The following is a 15,813-nucleotide window of genomic DNA, read 5'->3' as shown; positions in this document are numbered from 1 at the left end:
TGTTTGTGCAGCCGAATGTCCACCTAAACCCTATATAATATTCACATCTACACTATGCACTTTTTGCATGGTCTACCATGTTTTTTTCTCACTACTACATATTCACTGTCCCACGACATATTTATTGTTCCTGATCTTATTATTTATTATGTTTATAATATACTGTCTACATTGTGTGGTGTTCTCTGTTGTACTGTGTATGTCCCGAGAGATCAACACGATTAAGAATTCCAATGTATGGCAATAAACTACTCTATGTCTATAGGTGGAAATGAAGTCCTGTGAATTAAATACAGATAACGAAAAAAACTGTATTAGAAAAGTCTCGCAACAGGTTTTTAAGACCATTTTGTATTTTTCCATGCATTTAAATGTACAGAATCAGAAACTAGTATTAGGCTTGCTATTGAGTACCGTAGATTACGAACCAGAATTTGAATGACAAAACACACGTCTCGGATCTACAAAACAAAAACAGCCGTTTCATCTTCAATAGATCTTCGCCGAGGCGAAGATTGAATGTCAACAGTTTTTCACACCCGTCTCTGTGGCTGGGCCTTCATTGTTTGTTCAGGGACTCTCAGGATGTTTCATCGTCAGATCAGAGAGCAATCATATCAACGCAGGCACAATTACGATGGGTCCTTACGGTACTTGGATACATGATAATACATGGGCAGTGCGCACTGTAGTAAATAACATTGTAATGTATATGTAATTTAATTTCTACAGTTCCATGATTTTCTTTCAAATTCAGTCCCTGTTAAAAGTGGATAACTTATCTCCTTTTGCCACAGAAGACATTATTCCTTTGCATACATGACTTCCAAATGTGTCTTTTCTAAGGACAAATGGAAGTTTTGAAGCCACACAATGCTGATTTGAGAAGGGACAGCTGTGATGATGATGAACAATTATGATTCTTCAGTGTTTTTGCTTTTCGACCCACTTAGATGGAGACCCAATAATAAATGAATAATTTACAATAGAGTAGATTGTGTATCTTAAAATGATATTTTATAAGATTGTCATAACAGTCAAATATAATTGTCACATGCATACATTATGGAATAATAATAATAGTTTTATAGTAACAGAAGACCTCAAACTTTATATGAAAGCAATTTGTGGTCAGTAGATTTGAAAGAAGCTGATACTACTTAGTGTTACATATGTATTCAGCATATTAATGGTTTAAAGAAGATTTTGCTTACAAAGCAGCTAATTTATTGTAGAATGCATCAACCTTATTGACACTTCCTTAAACTGCATGTAAATGTCAGTAGCTCCAGGCCACTGCTGTTTAAACTAATTTCTTTAGTTTCCACATTCAGGGAGACTTATTCTCAAGAAACCGACGGCAGTACTCCTGCTTATCATGTTCAAATCTTTCTCTTTCCAAATTAAGTTTCTCTTTTTCCTTTGCCAACTCCTCTTTTATCATCTTCAGCAGGACATCCAGGTAACTTTCCTGGGTAGCTGTGGAGTACAGAAAGGGGATGATTATTACCAGGCAAGCTGAACGCCAGTACTGTCTGTTGCTGCTGTGGGGGAGAATGAGTGAAAGTGGACTAGCAGACATCCGTGAGGATGTTCAAACGTGGAGCTGTGTCAGAGCACGCTGGCTTCAGAGGGAGAAGGAAAGCTTGATTCCACACTTAAAACCAGAAAGGAGAAAATAGAATGGTGTCAGGCCCAACTGCCAAAATGTTGTGCTCCTCCTTTCTATTGTGGAATTAATCTTTACTCATTCCCCTTTTTACCTGAAGGAGTGCAGGAAGGTAGGGCAGGTAAGAGGGTGGTATAAATGAATGACTGGTTGCCAGCTGTGAGTCAAGGTCAAAGTCAAAGTCAAATGTATTGCCAAACCAACCCTTCAGGAGTATTGTTTTGGTGCACTTGAAATAACTGAGATCCAAAAAAAAGACAGATACAAGAAGAGAAAGACAAATCCTAAATAAAATACACATATTAAGCGAAGGAGTGCTGAAAGAAGTCAGATAGCTGGAAATGTATCCCTAATTGTACATAAGTCTTTGAAAATTTGTATTTTTTAACTATTGTGTAGCGGTACCTTCAGTGCATTGTGAAACTCTCAGGTTTGGAGACAGTATTACTGGAGAATAATTTCTCCATGTAAATATTGGGAAGGTGAAAACCATATGAGTTGCCTCTGAAACAGCTGCAGTAAATACAATTGTATTCCTGTGTATTCATTTTCACCACCACATTACCTACATTAAATAACATTAGGGTGTCATAATCAGACACCAAAATCACAAGGAAGGGTTCCCCTGCATTTAAATAATTCAAGCAGAAATAAATGTATATTAAAATATAAATACATATGACGTGGTAATCTTCCCTTCCACTTTGCAAGGATGTTTTGATTTAACCCTCTCAGAAGATGGATATACAGTAATATATACCCAGTGAGTATAGTTCCGTGTGGCATGTAAATGATTAGCTAACACCAAGGAAGGAGATACCAGGTGCTTCCTGTACATTGATTCAGCTGCTGGAAATGCAATATCCCTCTGTACATTATATACAGTATATATGTATATTATGTATATAATATTTAGAACAAAACATAATAATTAAATTAAATGCAGTATGATTTTCTTCATGATACTGGTGTAAAGCAAAATTAAACACAAATTCACCCATTCATACAGGTGAATATATGAATATATTCCTAATTATCCTTATTATAACCAAATTATCCTTATAAGCTGATCTCACTTATAATTCTCCATTATGTCACTTCCCTGAATGCTATACAAGATCCTCTCTTCCTCTCCCTTATTTTCTTTTGAATCCCTCAACCACCTCTGCAGCTCCCCGGGGGTTAATTTCACTCTGCAGGGGGTCCAGCCAGTTGATGGACCAAAACCAAAAAGCACATTAATTTAATAATTAACGATTAATTAGATTAGATAATTACATTAAATTTAGAAAGACTAGACAGTGAAGGGCAGAACTCGCCTTTTTCACATGCTGGAGGATTAGTGGACCAGCCATTAACTCCACAGGTAATAGTCCTACTGCCAATCAGTGTGTATCCAGGATTACATTCAAAGGTCATAAAACTTTTGTATCCGGAGGTTGGTAGTCGCTCTGAGACCTTTCTGCCATTTGTAATGATTACATCAGGGCATGAAACAACTAAGATAAAAAAAACTTGAATATCACACCCGCTGTTCATAAGAATGGAGCTTACTGCGCTACCGTCCGTCCCAAAGTTACAGAAAGTAGTTTCGGCTACAGTCCCTAGATGGCAGCAGAATCCATCTACTCCATTATTCTTGAAAAGGCACTGAAATGTCTGGTTTGTTAATGAAATAAAGATTAAGGTCATTGTCAAACACAAATTGTTTCAAAATGGCACAGGTCCACATTTTTCAAACGAAAAGATAATGGTTGGAAAACATGAAAAACTGATCATTTTTTCGCATTCTGCAGAAGGCTTCTGGTGATTACTTCTCTAGATTCAATGAACAACACTTAATGTGCATTGTGCTTCTGTTGAATCCCAGAATCTCATGTTAATTATTGAGCAAGGGTAAAGCAGACCCTTGCTGTGAGGTGCACTGTTTGTTCGTGTGCTGATGTCTGTTACACCCAGGTGTATCTCTCAGTGTAAAAGATGTATAAACTACATTTACTGTATCATGTCCGGCCTGCAGTGAGTGTTAGCCTGTACTTTAAAAGCTATATAATGACCAATGAAATTCACCTATGTGTAAAACAGATACACAATATCACAGCAAAACACAAGATACATCATTATACATTTCTCAAACTACAAATGATTATACATAAACATTAACTTACCCACAGTTTAAACTAAACTGGTGACCAAACTTCATATGAATTGTATCATCCAATAAAAATTATATTCTTATTACTGATTAGAATCAAAGAAGAAAAATTCACAACTTAAAAATACATGTCATACCGTACCTTTACACTGAGGAGGTGATGGGTGATAATTTCCATCTTTACTACGCAAACGTTGATTAGAGTGTTTATCTACACTTTGTGAGTGACTGGGCCCTTTGTTGTTGCACCACACAAATTAAAAAATACCACCCCCAGTGAGACTCAGACACATTGGGTCCTTATAAGTATAACCTTAAAACTTGATTTTTTGCAACCTCCATTTTCTTGGCTTTATAGTTTTCATCAATTTCATTGTGGAAATAACCCTTTATTGAATATCTGCCTCTACCGTCAAATCACAAAAAAGTATTTTGAAATCATGTCAGCACTTTCCATTACACACCTTACATAAAGGAACATCACCTTTACAGTGGATCTGAACCCAATTCTTCTTTATCTCCATTTAGCAGGACCAACCAGCAAAGGACAGAACTCACCTCTGTAACATGTTGGAGGTTCAGAGGACCAGCCATTGACTCCACAGGTAATGGTCAAGGTGCCATTCGCTTTGTAGCCAGAATCACATTCAAAGGTAATAAAACTTTTGTATCCATAGGGTGGCAGTCGTCCTGATACTTTTTTGCCATTTGTAATGGATACATCAGACTAAACGCATATACACATCTACTGCTACATCTGTTCTCTTTCTTTTTCTTTTTCCCGTTTACAACCACTTTTGTGCAATATACAGTGCCTTGCGAAAGTATTCGGCCCCCTTGAACTTTTCAACCTTTTGCCACATTTCAGGCTTCAAACATAAAGATATAAATTTTTTATTTTATGTGAAGAATCACCAACAAGTGGGACACAATTGTGAAGTGGAACGAAATCTATTGGATTTTTGAAACTTTTTTAACTAATAAAAAAATGAAAAGTGGGGCGTGCAAAATTATTCGGCCCCCTTGCGTTAATACTTTGTAGAGCCACCTTTTGCTGCGATTACAGCTGCAAGTCGCTTGGGGTATGTCTCTATCAGTTTTGCACATCGAGAGACTGAAATTCTTGCCCATTCTTCCTTGCAAAACAGCTCGAGCTCAGTGAGGTTGGATGGAGAGCGTTTGTGAACAGCAGTTTTCAGCTCTTTCCACAGATTCTCGATTGGATTCAGGTCTGGACTTTGACTTGGCCATTCAAACACCTGGATACGTTTATTTGTGAACCATTCCTTTGTAGATTTTGCTGTATGTTTGGGATCATTGTCTTGTTGGAAGATAAATCTCCGTCCCAGTTTCAGGTCTTTTGCAGACTCCAACAGGTTTTCGTCCAGAATGGTCCTGTATTTGGCTGCATCCATCTTCCCCTCAATTTTAACCATCTTCCCTGTCCCTGCTGAAGAAAAGCAGGCCCAAACCATGATGCTGCCACCACCATGTTTGACAGTGGGGATGGTGTGTTGAGGGTGATGAGCTGTGTTGCTTTTACGCCAAACATATCGTTTTGCATTGTGGCCAAAAAGTTCGATTTTGGTTTCATCTGACCAGAGCACCTTCTTCCACATGTTTGGGGTGTCTCCCAGGTGGCTTGTGGCAAACTTTAGACGAGACTTTTTATGGATATCTTTGAGAAATGGCTTTCTTCTTGCCACTCTTCCATAAAGGCCAGATTTGTGCAGTGTAAGACTGATTGTTGTCCTATGGACAGACTCTCCCACCTCAGCTGTAGTTCTCTGCAGTTCATCCAGAGTGATCATGGGCCTCTTGGCTGCATCTCTGATCAGTCTTCTCCTTGTCTGAGCTGAAAGTTTAGAGGGACGGCCAGGTCTTGGTAGATTTGCAGTGGTCTGATACTCCTTCCATTTCAAGATGATCGCTTGCACAGTGCTCCTTGGGATGTTTGAAGCTTGGGAAATCTTTTTGTATCCAAATCCGGCTTTAAACTTCTCCACAACAGTATTACGGACCTGCCTGGTGTGTTCCTTGGTCTTCATGATGCTCTCTGCGCTTTCAACAGAACCTTGAGACTATCACAGAGCAGGTGCATTTATACAGAGACTTGATTACACACAGGTGGATTCTATTTATCACCATCAGTCATTTAGGACAACATTGGATCATTCAGAGATCCTCGCTGAACTTCTGGAGCGAGTTTGCTGCACTGAAAGTAAAGGGGCCGAATAATTTTGCACGCCCCACTTTTCATTTTTTTATTAGTTAAAAAAGTTTCAAAAATCCAATAGATTTCGTTCCACTTCACAATTGTGTCCCACTTGTTGGTGATTCTTCACATAAAATAAAAAATTTATATCTTTATGTTTGAAGCCTGAAATGTGGCAAAAGGTTGAAAAGTTCAAGGGGGCCGAATACTTTCGCAAGGCACTGTATGCCAGGGACCTGTGCAATACATTTATATTTATATTTATATCTATGGTTACATCTATATTTATATTCATACGTGTGATACGATTTTCTGTGTACTGTTCTGTTCTAGTTTCCTCTTGTGTGTCCGGACTGTGAGTAACTCTTGTATTGTATTGTATTGTATGTATTGTACTATTAGTATATAATTCGTTACACTGTGGCTGTGTTGTGTGTGTTAAGCTGCTGTTGCACTGCAATTTCCCTCACGGGATCAATAAAGTATCTATCTATCAGGGCATGAAACAACTGTAAGATAAAAAAGTAGTTTTAGCTACAGTCCCTAGATGGCAGCACAATCCATTTGCTGTATTATTTCTAAATAGGTACTGAAATGCCTGATTTACTAATGAAACAAAATGGCACTGTTGTGCCATAGCTAAACTCTGTAGAAAAATATCTGACTAAAAACCATGAAAGGGGGAACGGTTCTGCTTTCTGCAGAAGGCTTCTGGTGATGACTTCTCTACTTTCAATGAATAACACTTAATGGGCATTGTGCTTCTGTTGAATCCCAGAATCACAGGGAGTAATGAGCAGGAGTAAAGTTTAAGGTAAAGCTGGGTGAGGTGCACTGCCTTTCCATATGCTGTTGCTGTCGGCAAGACCCACGTGTATCTCAATCAATCGGGGGGGGGGGGGAATCACAAAATTAAAGTTACAAAATAAGGTTACATAATACCATGTAGCCATTACAGGTGATTTGCTGAAGGAACTGCAGCTTGGCTATTTAGCAGTCTAATTGCCTGGAGGTAGAAGCTGTTCCATAATCTGTTAGTTTTTGACTGAATGCTTCGATACTGTTTGGTAGGATGGTAGGAGAGAAAACAGGTTGTGACTGGGATGACTGGGATCCTTGAGAATGGACCTGGACTTCTTAAGACATCTAGCTGAGTAGATATCCTGGATGTATGGTAGCTCACAGCTGGTAATGAGCTGCGCTGACTTCACCACCCTCTGCAGTACTTTGCGATCCCGGGTGGAGCAGTTCCCATACCAGGCAGTGATGCAACCAGTCAGGATGCTCTCCATAGTGCACCTGTAGATGTTGGCCTGGATATGCGATGGCATGCCAAACGTCTTTAGCCTTCAGAGAAAGAAGAGGCACTGCCGTGCTATTTTGACCACGGTGTTGGTGTGGTGGGTCCAGGTTAAGTCCTCTGTGATGTTAACTCCCAGGAACTTCAAACTGCTGACCCCCTCCACTGCAGTCCCATTGATATAGATAGGTGTGTGATCTCCTCCCTGGTTTTTCCTATGATCAATAATCATCTCCTTAGTCTTACTGATGTTCAGAGAGAGGTTGTTTTCCTGGCACCATGCTGCCAGGGTTTCAACCTCCTCCCTGTACTCAGACTCTTCACCATCTGTGATCAGGCCGACGACTGTTGTAACGTCCGCAAACATAATGATGGAGTTTGAGTTATGCCTGGCGACACAATCATGGTTAAATAAGGAGTAGAGGACAGGGCTAAGCACACAGCCTTGGCGGGCTCCAGTGTTTAGAGTCAGGGTAGAGGATATGTTGGTGCCCACCCTCGCCACCTGCGGATGCTCCGTCAAGAAGTCCAGGTGTATGTTTTTACAATTAGCAGCCCACGGTCTCTGCTGGCCTTTGATAAGTGTACCACTTCAGTACATTCAGCTACACTGCATATTATGAAATCACAGCTTCAAATTAGACACAAAAACATAAAACAGGACTACGCGTTTTCATTGTTGTGCTGCATTGATAGAGCTCTAGTAAGCTTATGGGAAAATTCCACTGGGTTATTAGAATAAGACATAACTAAAAGTAACTTAAGAACAAAATTAAAGGACAAAATCTATGAAAAAAATGTATTTGTACACAAATAAAAAAATACCTAGGAAAACCTAGTTGGCCTCAGTACAACTTAAAATTTTAAATAAGAGTCTCTTTATTAATTCCTTAGCTCATAAAACAATTTAAATGAAAAAAATATTACATAAATATTTGAGAATTGTTAAATATGAGTACATCTGTTTCCATAACCACAGCAAATTAAAAAACACAGCTCTAATACATTAGACACAAAAATACAAACCAGACACAACAATATTCATTGTGGTCCTGGACTGACGCGACTCTAGTAAACCTGAATTTGATGATGTCCACAAAAACAGCCAATTTAATTTGCTGATCACCAAAAATGTAAAGGATGTTTTAGTTAAAAATATCTGCATAAAATGGATTCCCATATTTTCAATTTTTTGCTTAAAGATCAAACCAAACATCATGCTTTAAATTAAATAATTTTATAACAGATAAAAAAATGAACTTTTACAAATGCACTGAGCAAACAATACATTAAGTATGAAATGTAATAATTGGTTATAACAAAAAAGCACATTTCATGTTTTGATATTTTTACCAGAGACAATGACACTGATGACAGAAATAAGACTGAATTTATCAGAAGACCGCATTGAAGACTTGCATCTATTAGATCTCAGACTCTAAGCAGGGCTGGGCTTCTGATATGGGAGATTCCTGGGTTCTCTCAGGTGATATATTTCAAACCGCAGAAAGCAGCCACAAACCAGCTTCCTGATTGAAAACCATCAATTTACAATGACTGTGGAGTAGGGGTCTCCAACCATGGTCCTGGAGAGCTCCAGTCCACTGAGTCTGACAAGTTACCTGTTTTTAAAGATTGGCTACACCTGTATGATCTTCGCAAATCAAGCAACCAAACTGTTTGAATTGAGAGCTCTCTGGTCCTCAAGGGACAAAGGGCATCTGGAGTTTCATCTAACCTGTAGCTGAACAACTGTTTAAGAGTTTAAACCAGAATTGGTTAGCTCCGATTCAAATAAAGTTATAAATTATCAATGTTACTGAAAAAGAAACTTCCACAAATGTAGCAGAACAGCTCAATTTGCAAAAACAAAAACACTGTGGGACTCTTCTGACCAACACAGGCAAATAGGAATTATTGCATCTAACTCCAGGTAAGAGATTTATGTCAAATATAGACCAAGAATCATATCAGCCACCCAAAGCACTCAAATTCCTTAGTGGCCGCTTAAAAACCCTCAGTAACCCTTTGTTTCTCCAGAAACAGGGTTTGCAAATTCTACAACACAGGCTGTGTAATGCTCTGCATATCTGACCAATATCGTATATACCTTTTACTCACTGTGACATTTCACTTAAGTTTTCCTTTAATTTTCCAAATTATCCCAACCTTTCAGGACAGCAATTGCACAACCATGTCCCCTTTGTGGGAACAGTAACAACTACAAAAAGAGAAGCATTCTATTTTTACTACAAAGTTGAATTCAGTGGCTTCCTTCCTGTCTAGTGTTCTAAGCCAAACAGGAGTAGTGTTCTGTAAGTAAATCAAGATACACACTAACCAAAAACCTTAATCTAAAAGTATATGAATGTCCATGACTAAAACTTTGGGCTCAGCTCGCTTGTCTTCTCAATCCTGTATAGATTCACTATACATCCCAAAGTATAAAGCAAAGATGTTAAAAAAAGTCATAGAAACCTAAGTAACTGGAGATAAACCAGAGCAAATCATGTGGTGGCTGCAAAAGTATTTGGTTCTATGAAAAGTATTTGACCCTTTTAGAGACAAAGTTTATCTTATTTACCCTCACAAAGAGGAACGTTCGAACTCCAGCCATCAGCCAAGCAAAGTCTTTCTCTGCCCACCAACTGGTACCTAGAGACAGTGAAAAAGATCACATTTTTATCCACGGCCCTGATTTCCCAAACGCTGCCCAATCACAATCCACCGGGACCCGGGGCTCGAGCCTGCTCACGCTGCCGGCGGACAAATGCATACAATGGATACACTGTTGCTCAGAACTCAAACATGTTTTTAAAATACTCATTTTTTATTAAGTAGGCACACACATTTTTGGCATCCACACAAAATTGCATCAGTATGATGAATTCTAACACATTCTAAGATATGAGGACATAAGTAACCCAAACAGCAGGCAAAAAAATATATAATTTTAGCAGTGTTCTTACATATTGAAAGATTGATCAGATTTAAAGACAACTATTGTCTTATTTTCTCACCCTTTTCTTTGTAGAAATAGAAGTCAGATACAAATTCCAATGGATAAGACTTACAACACAGGACGTGCATTTTAAAAACATAAGAAAAATTAACCTGCCCAAAGATAAACAAAAATACAACTTGATGACTCTTTCAATAGACAGCCTTCAGTTCTTTAGGATTCCGTTGTGGCACAAACTTGAACTCACCCTTCATCACAGATGACTCTAGCTGTGGCACCGAACAGGATACCTTCAGACAGATCATATTTTCCATTCAGTATCTCTCCAGGAGAACCACAGGACTTTTCTACGGCAAAATAAGATTATTTAGATCAGTTATTCAGGTGGGATTCAACAAAAAAACTATGAATACCTTTATAAAAAAAGAGGAACATGTCTTACATTAGAAAAGCATCGTGTAATGAACAGCACACTTGTCTGTACAATTCCACAAAGCAATATAAATGCACACTGTATAGAAATAGTGTCAGCTGCAGATTTTATTTGACTACCCTGCTCTTGTAGTCTTGAGACTTAAGGACTTAAGGAAGGATTTTTTCTCAGGAACAACCATTGTTCCAAGGATTAAATATGTACAGAGTTGCAGTACAACTAATTTCTTCATAGATTTGTGTTCATCTCCTGTCCATTCACAATTTAATAAAAAAAGTATTTGACTTTATGAATTTTTGAATATTTTCACCACAATGTTATCAGAGCTTCATGTGGGCCCTAGTGATATATAAAGGGAGTCTGAGAGAATGAATAACAAAATAGTTTCATCTTCTTTCAAAGTTCTTCTTTGAAAGAGTGGGAGGGCAGTAATGTGCAGATCAATCTCCAGTTTAAGGGCAGTTCTAACCTACCCCCATCAGAAGAGAGAACAACTCCCTCTTCACCTTGCTGCCACAGTACAGCTGCTGCCATACAGCCACAGTGGTAAATGAAGTAAACCCCCAGCTAGATGTATGGAGCTTTGGACAAACCATTTAAATGTAAAGATAATCTATCCAACTATTTCAGTACCTGCTCTTTATCTGTTTAAAAAAAAGCCCATCGCTGTTAATAGGGAACAACAGTCCCAATTACTTTATGGGATCTGTTAGGTCTAATGAGAATGAAAAGCATCTCGGCTGTCTGAATAAAAATGATAATGCAATATCGGCTCTCTGTTCTGCCTCTCGGGACTCTCCATCATTAAAGCATTATGGAAAGCAAAGAAGCAACACTGTTCAATGTATGAAGAGAAAGTGTCACAAATGTGCAAGTACTCACTAGTACCTCAATGCATTTAAAAACTACACTCCCCTTGCTAGTCTGGGAAGAGGCAAAATCAAACCGCTCTTATTCCAATGCTACGGTTTCCGATGCCTACTGGGATGATCTGCAGGAATTGCCTCTCCTTATTTTGCTCACTGTTACTGTGATCATTTGTCTTGGCTGCAATGGTGCCATGTTTTTGCGTCCTTTTATTATTACAAAACCTCTCTAATTATTGGAAACACGTTAACCTGAAGTAAGAACAGATTGCACTCAATTTATCACATATTAACAAACAAAATGACAACACAAATTAACCAGTCAGCTTTTGTTCCTTTTCAAGGAAGTATATCTCAAATTGACAAATTACACAGTTGAGGTGCCAGTTAGTATATGATGTTTTCCTAATCTAAAAAAAATAAACACTCACTTTCACATGTTAACGTCGGTTGACTCCACTGGCCGTTACTGCAGGAGATTGATGGAGATCCACTCGCTCTTCTATATCCTGGGTTACATTCATACGTAACAGTAGTTCCCTCTGGGAAATCATTTAATAATTGAGACTGGTCATTTAGAACAGCATTCTGTACACTTGGAGGATTACTGCATTGACCTACAAAGAGAAAATGAACTTGGATTAATTTCACTTATGGCTCCAGTTACACTTTGTGTTTGGCTGTAAAGCCAATGGTAGTTAATACAATAAAAAGGGCCAAAGTTGGATATAATATCTTCAGTTTCATGGTTCTGGAGGGATTGTGTGTTTTTATGGAACCCGAGTGTGGAGAGTTCAAATTCCAGGAGACAACCCTGTCCAGATAGCTGCAGAAAACAGTACAATAAAAACAATAAAAATCAGATATTTTTTGGAGAAACATGTACCAGATTAATGACACTATAGCTTAACGATGAGATACAACATCCTCACACATAGGTGTGGAGATGCTTGATCTTACAAATTGGAAGTTTTAGTGGTCACGTTCTTACCCCTTTACATTAAAAAAAATTGAATTTAGCATTAATTTGATAAATTTAACAGAAAATAGTTTCTTCTCTGATGAACTCTCTCAAACCCAGCTCTATAGAATAAAGTGCATCCTAAACTCCTAAACTGTGCCATTAAAAATACATATTTCTTTATATTTGAAATATCTACTGGTTTGTAAATGCAGTTATTTGTAAGTGTGAAAAGGCCACAGACAGAACAAACAATGACTTGTTTTAAATCAAGGACGCACTGGACTAAATCCCAAGACACAAAACTGATGGCATGATTAAATTAATGCAATTGATAGGCGGATGAGGACAAGTGAAAACCAGAAGTCTGCGAACTCCCAACAGCAATAAAAAGCATTCAAAGAAACCAACATATTTAATGTAAAAATAATTATAGCTGATAAATAACTCCAACACGGAGATGTGTTTATTGTCTATTCCATAAAACACTTGAACGTGAATATTACTTTTGTTATTCCTTAATTAGGGGTTGACTGAACAACTGAATTTGGCTTTAATGCACGTGTTAGAAAATAAAAGTATATAGAGCTCATCTGTTTTCTAACAGCTCTTCTTGTAATTCAGGATCGCAGAGCAGTTTGGTCTATCCCTGCAAGGCAGGGTAGAGGTCTGCTACCCGACCTGAGCCCGACGGTCCGACAAAGTCTCGGGTTTTCGGGCCGGTTTTTCACATACAACTTCGGGCTCGGGCGGGTTTCGGGTTTTTTTTTCTAATAAGTGAAAATTGATTATTATTTTATGCTTAAATGTATTTTTATTAGAAGAAATTCCTAACTCATTTTGCGCTGTCGCTTGCCCGTTTGTTCTCTCTCTGTCTCGTTCTGTACAATATGTGTGTAACAAAGCTTACGTAGCTAACTGTTCTCAATGGATGAAATAAAACGAAAACTCACAAAGAGAGAATTACCAAAATGCCAAATGAGTCGGGGACGGCTTCGTTATGGAAACATTATGACCTAAATACCAGTTTTTCTCAGCACACGGCATTTTTCTCCATCAACTAGAGCGCATAGCAGCCGATCAAAGCATTGTTAAACCGCGTCAGTGAGAATCCGTCTCCGTGTGTGCATGTGTCTACTCGCTCCGAGAGGAGAAGAGTGACGATTTCGGGTTCGGGTTTCAAATTTTGAAATCCCATTCGGTCTCGGTTGGGTCGGGTCTCAAGGTCTCGGGTACGAGCCGGGTTTGGGTTTTCATGCCCGTGCAGATCTCTAGGCAGGGTACACCCTGGGCATGCTGCCAGACCATCGCAGGGCAGAAACGCGGCCACACAGACTCTCACACTACGGTCAAATTTCCCAAAAGCCAGTTCATCTACCAGTATGTTGTTGGTCTGTGGGAGGAAACCAGAGCACCCGAAGAAAGGGTGAATATACAAAGCACCCCGGGTCCAGATTTTAACTCACTGCACTACCGGCACGCCCCAGTAATAAATAGATCTATACAACCAAATTTTAATATGGGTTGAATCAGGCTTCCTGTCGGCTTAGCAAGCATTTAAGGCAATTGCACCTGTTGATTTTAGATGCTAATATGGGCAAGAACAGCACCTAGAAACAGCATTTCGAATGCTTTAGAAGGACGTTTCAGGATATATACGCCAAAACACATTCAATACCCATCTGCTCCGGACAGTGTTAATTGCCTGAAAAACTGGACTCACGGCGGACAAAGGCTTTATTTCTATTCAGCAAGAACGATTGTATAGGCGCCTCCAGAACCAAGAAGATTATTTAAAAAATATTTAAACTAAGCTAAGATTAAAACATAAAATACGAATTTACGTTTCGTACCATTCCATTTTGAAATGTTTTTGAGGTTTTAGCATCATAAACTACCATTCTTCTGGCGGTATTCTAAGCCTATACTGTAATTTCGTGGACTTCTGCCCTAATTCTGAGTAATTCCACTTCAGCATGGTGGAAGAATCTTAAGGCCAAATGATTTCAAGACTGCTCTGATTTTTGTTTTTTGCCAAATTTATTTAATTGTTTTGTCATTCGTTTTTTAACCGCCACTATATATTTTTATATTTTGTCTTGCCACTCAACTCCAAACCCAAACCATGTAGGGCGGAGGGCGGGTGAAACAGCACACATGACGGTCAGGTAGGGGAAACCAGTTAAATGTAAGATATCTGCTGTACCTTCTACGTTGACAATGAGCACAGTCAGGATCAGAACCAGCCCGTTCTGCAGAACAGCCGGTTCGCAGAAACGACCCCAGCCTGACATAATGTTTCTCTGGATATCTTCACAAAACAAAGACAGGAAAAAGCTTGGGCGTCACAGCCTCCTCGTCTCTTCCCCTTCTGAAGTCCTTGTAAAAACAAGACAAACTATATTTTATGTGTATATTCGCTTTGTTCCCTCATCCCAATTAAATTAATAATATAAAAGTTTTCTTTAAAAAAAACTAAAATTATGTTCTGGATCTCAGTTACGCCCTTTTTTTTAAGTATATCGATTTAATATTTTTTTGTAATTCCTTGGTTATGACCTACTTAATGTTAAGTCAAGACTACTTTCACATCTTTGCAATCTAAAAACGAAATACTGAATACCTTTAAGCTCTGTGTAATGTTTCAAGCTGCAGCTATCACACCCACACGACATTCAATGTCTTCTTCAAGGGGGTGTTAACCAATTTCTTAAAGACGCACTACTTCTACGAAAAAAAAACAACCTATAGTATTCTAACGCCCTCGCCTGGTGGTGAGGAGGAAGCGCCCCTAGGCGCTCGTAGTACCGCTGGGCATGCTGGGAGTGGTAGCCGGGGAGAGTCTGAGGGTCAGCACGATGACCAGCGGCTGACCCTACCTGTGTAAATAATGTCCTAGTAGTTCTAGTGCCTTGTGTAGTCCTGTAAAAGTATAGTGTGTTGTTAGGTAATTACCACCCTAAAGAGGTGTACGTGTTCCGTCAGTCTCCTCATGTGTGTGTAGATCGTGTGGTTGTTAACAAGTAAAGCTGGTTAATCGCGTCTCCACTGTTCTTTAGTAATGAAAAGAACCTGCAAACGCTACAGTATAATGGAATAATAACAGTCCATTTATTTTCCAACCGCTTTATCCAATACAGGGTTGCAGAGATGCCGAAACAATCAGAATGATCTCCAACTGATTAAGGACAGTTTTGTTTTAAATAGTGCCCTTCATGTGAAGATATCTCAAAGCGCTTTGCAGTAGATATA

At 38.8% G+C, this 15,813-nt stretch overlaps 1 protein-coding gene across 2 annotated transcripts; it reads right to left on the bottom strand.

Annotated features, from left to right (window-relative positions):
• Window positions 1-335: 335 nt before the first annotated feature.
• On the bottom strand, window positions 336-15,303 carry LOC148658672 (complement decay-accelerating factor-like). 2 transcript variants are annotated; one of them, XM_088640161.1, is made up of 8 exons: window positions 15,185-15,303; window positions 14,768-14,940; window positions 12,032-12,217; window positions 10,549-10,648; window positions 9,924-9,994; window positions 6,537-6,548; window positions 4,383-4,550; window positions 336-1,479 (listed from the first exon to the last, which is right to left on the bottom strand). In XM_088640161.1, exons 2-8 carry the CDS (start codon window positions 14,853-14,855, stop codon window positions 1,331-1,333), a joined length of 774 nt encoding a protein of 257 aa, XP_088496287.1. In that variant the 5' UTR covers window positions 14,856-14,940; window positions 15,185-15,303; the 3' UTR covers window positions 336-1,330. The 2 variants fall into 2 exon arrangements, with proteins under 2 accessions (XP_088496287.1, XP_088496288.1); XM_088640162.1 differs by having other exon boundaries at window positions 14,768-14,959; window positions 15,185-15,237.
• Between the last annotated feature and the right edge of the window lie 510 nt (window positions 15,304-15,813).

The sequence above is a fragment of the Lepisosteus platostomus genome, chromosome 7, assembly GCF_059453375.1.
Source record: "Lepisosteus platostomus isolate fLepPlt1 chromosome 7, fLepPlt1.hap1, whole genome shotgun sequence".
NCBI classification, from domain to species: domain Eukaryota; kingdom Metazoa; phylum Chordata; class Actinopteri; order Semionotiformes; family Lepisosteidae; genus Lepisosteus; species Lepisosteus platostomus.
Note: the sequence above shows the minus strand (reverse complement) of the source record. Positions and strands in the feature narration are given on the sequence as shown.

Bases quoted from the DNA above. Each gene is read 5' to 3' on its own strand.
- LOC148658672 (XM_088640161.1), bottom strand. From the start codon at position 14,855: ATGTCAGGCTGGGGTCGTTTCTGCGAACCGGCTGTTCTGCAGAACGGG. The intron at 12,218-14,767 runs GTACAGCAGATA...TTCTCTTTGTAG, and splicing joins GCTCATTGTCAACGTAGAAG to GTCAATGCAGTAATCCTCCA. The intron at 10,649-12,031 runs GTGAGTGTTTAT...ATTTTGCCGTAG, and splicing joins ACCGACGTTAACATGTGAAA to AAAAGTCCTGTGGTTCTCCT.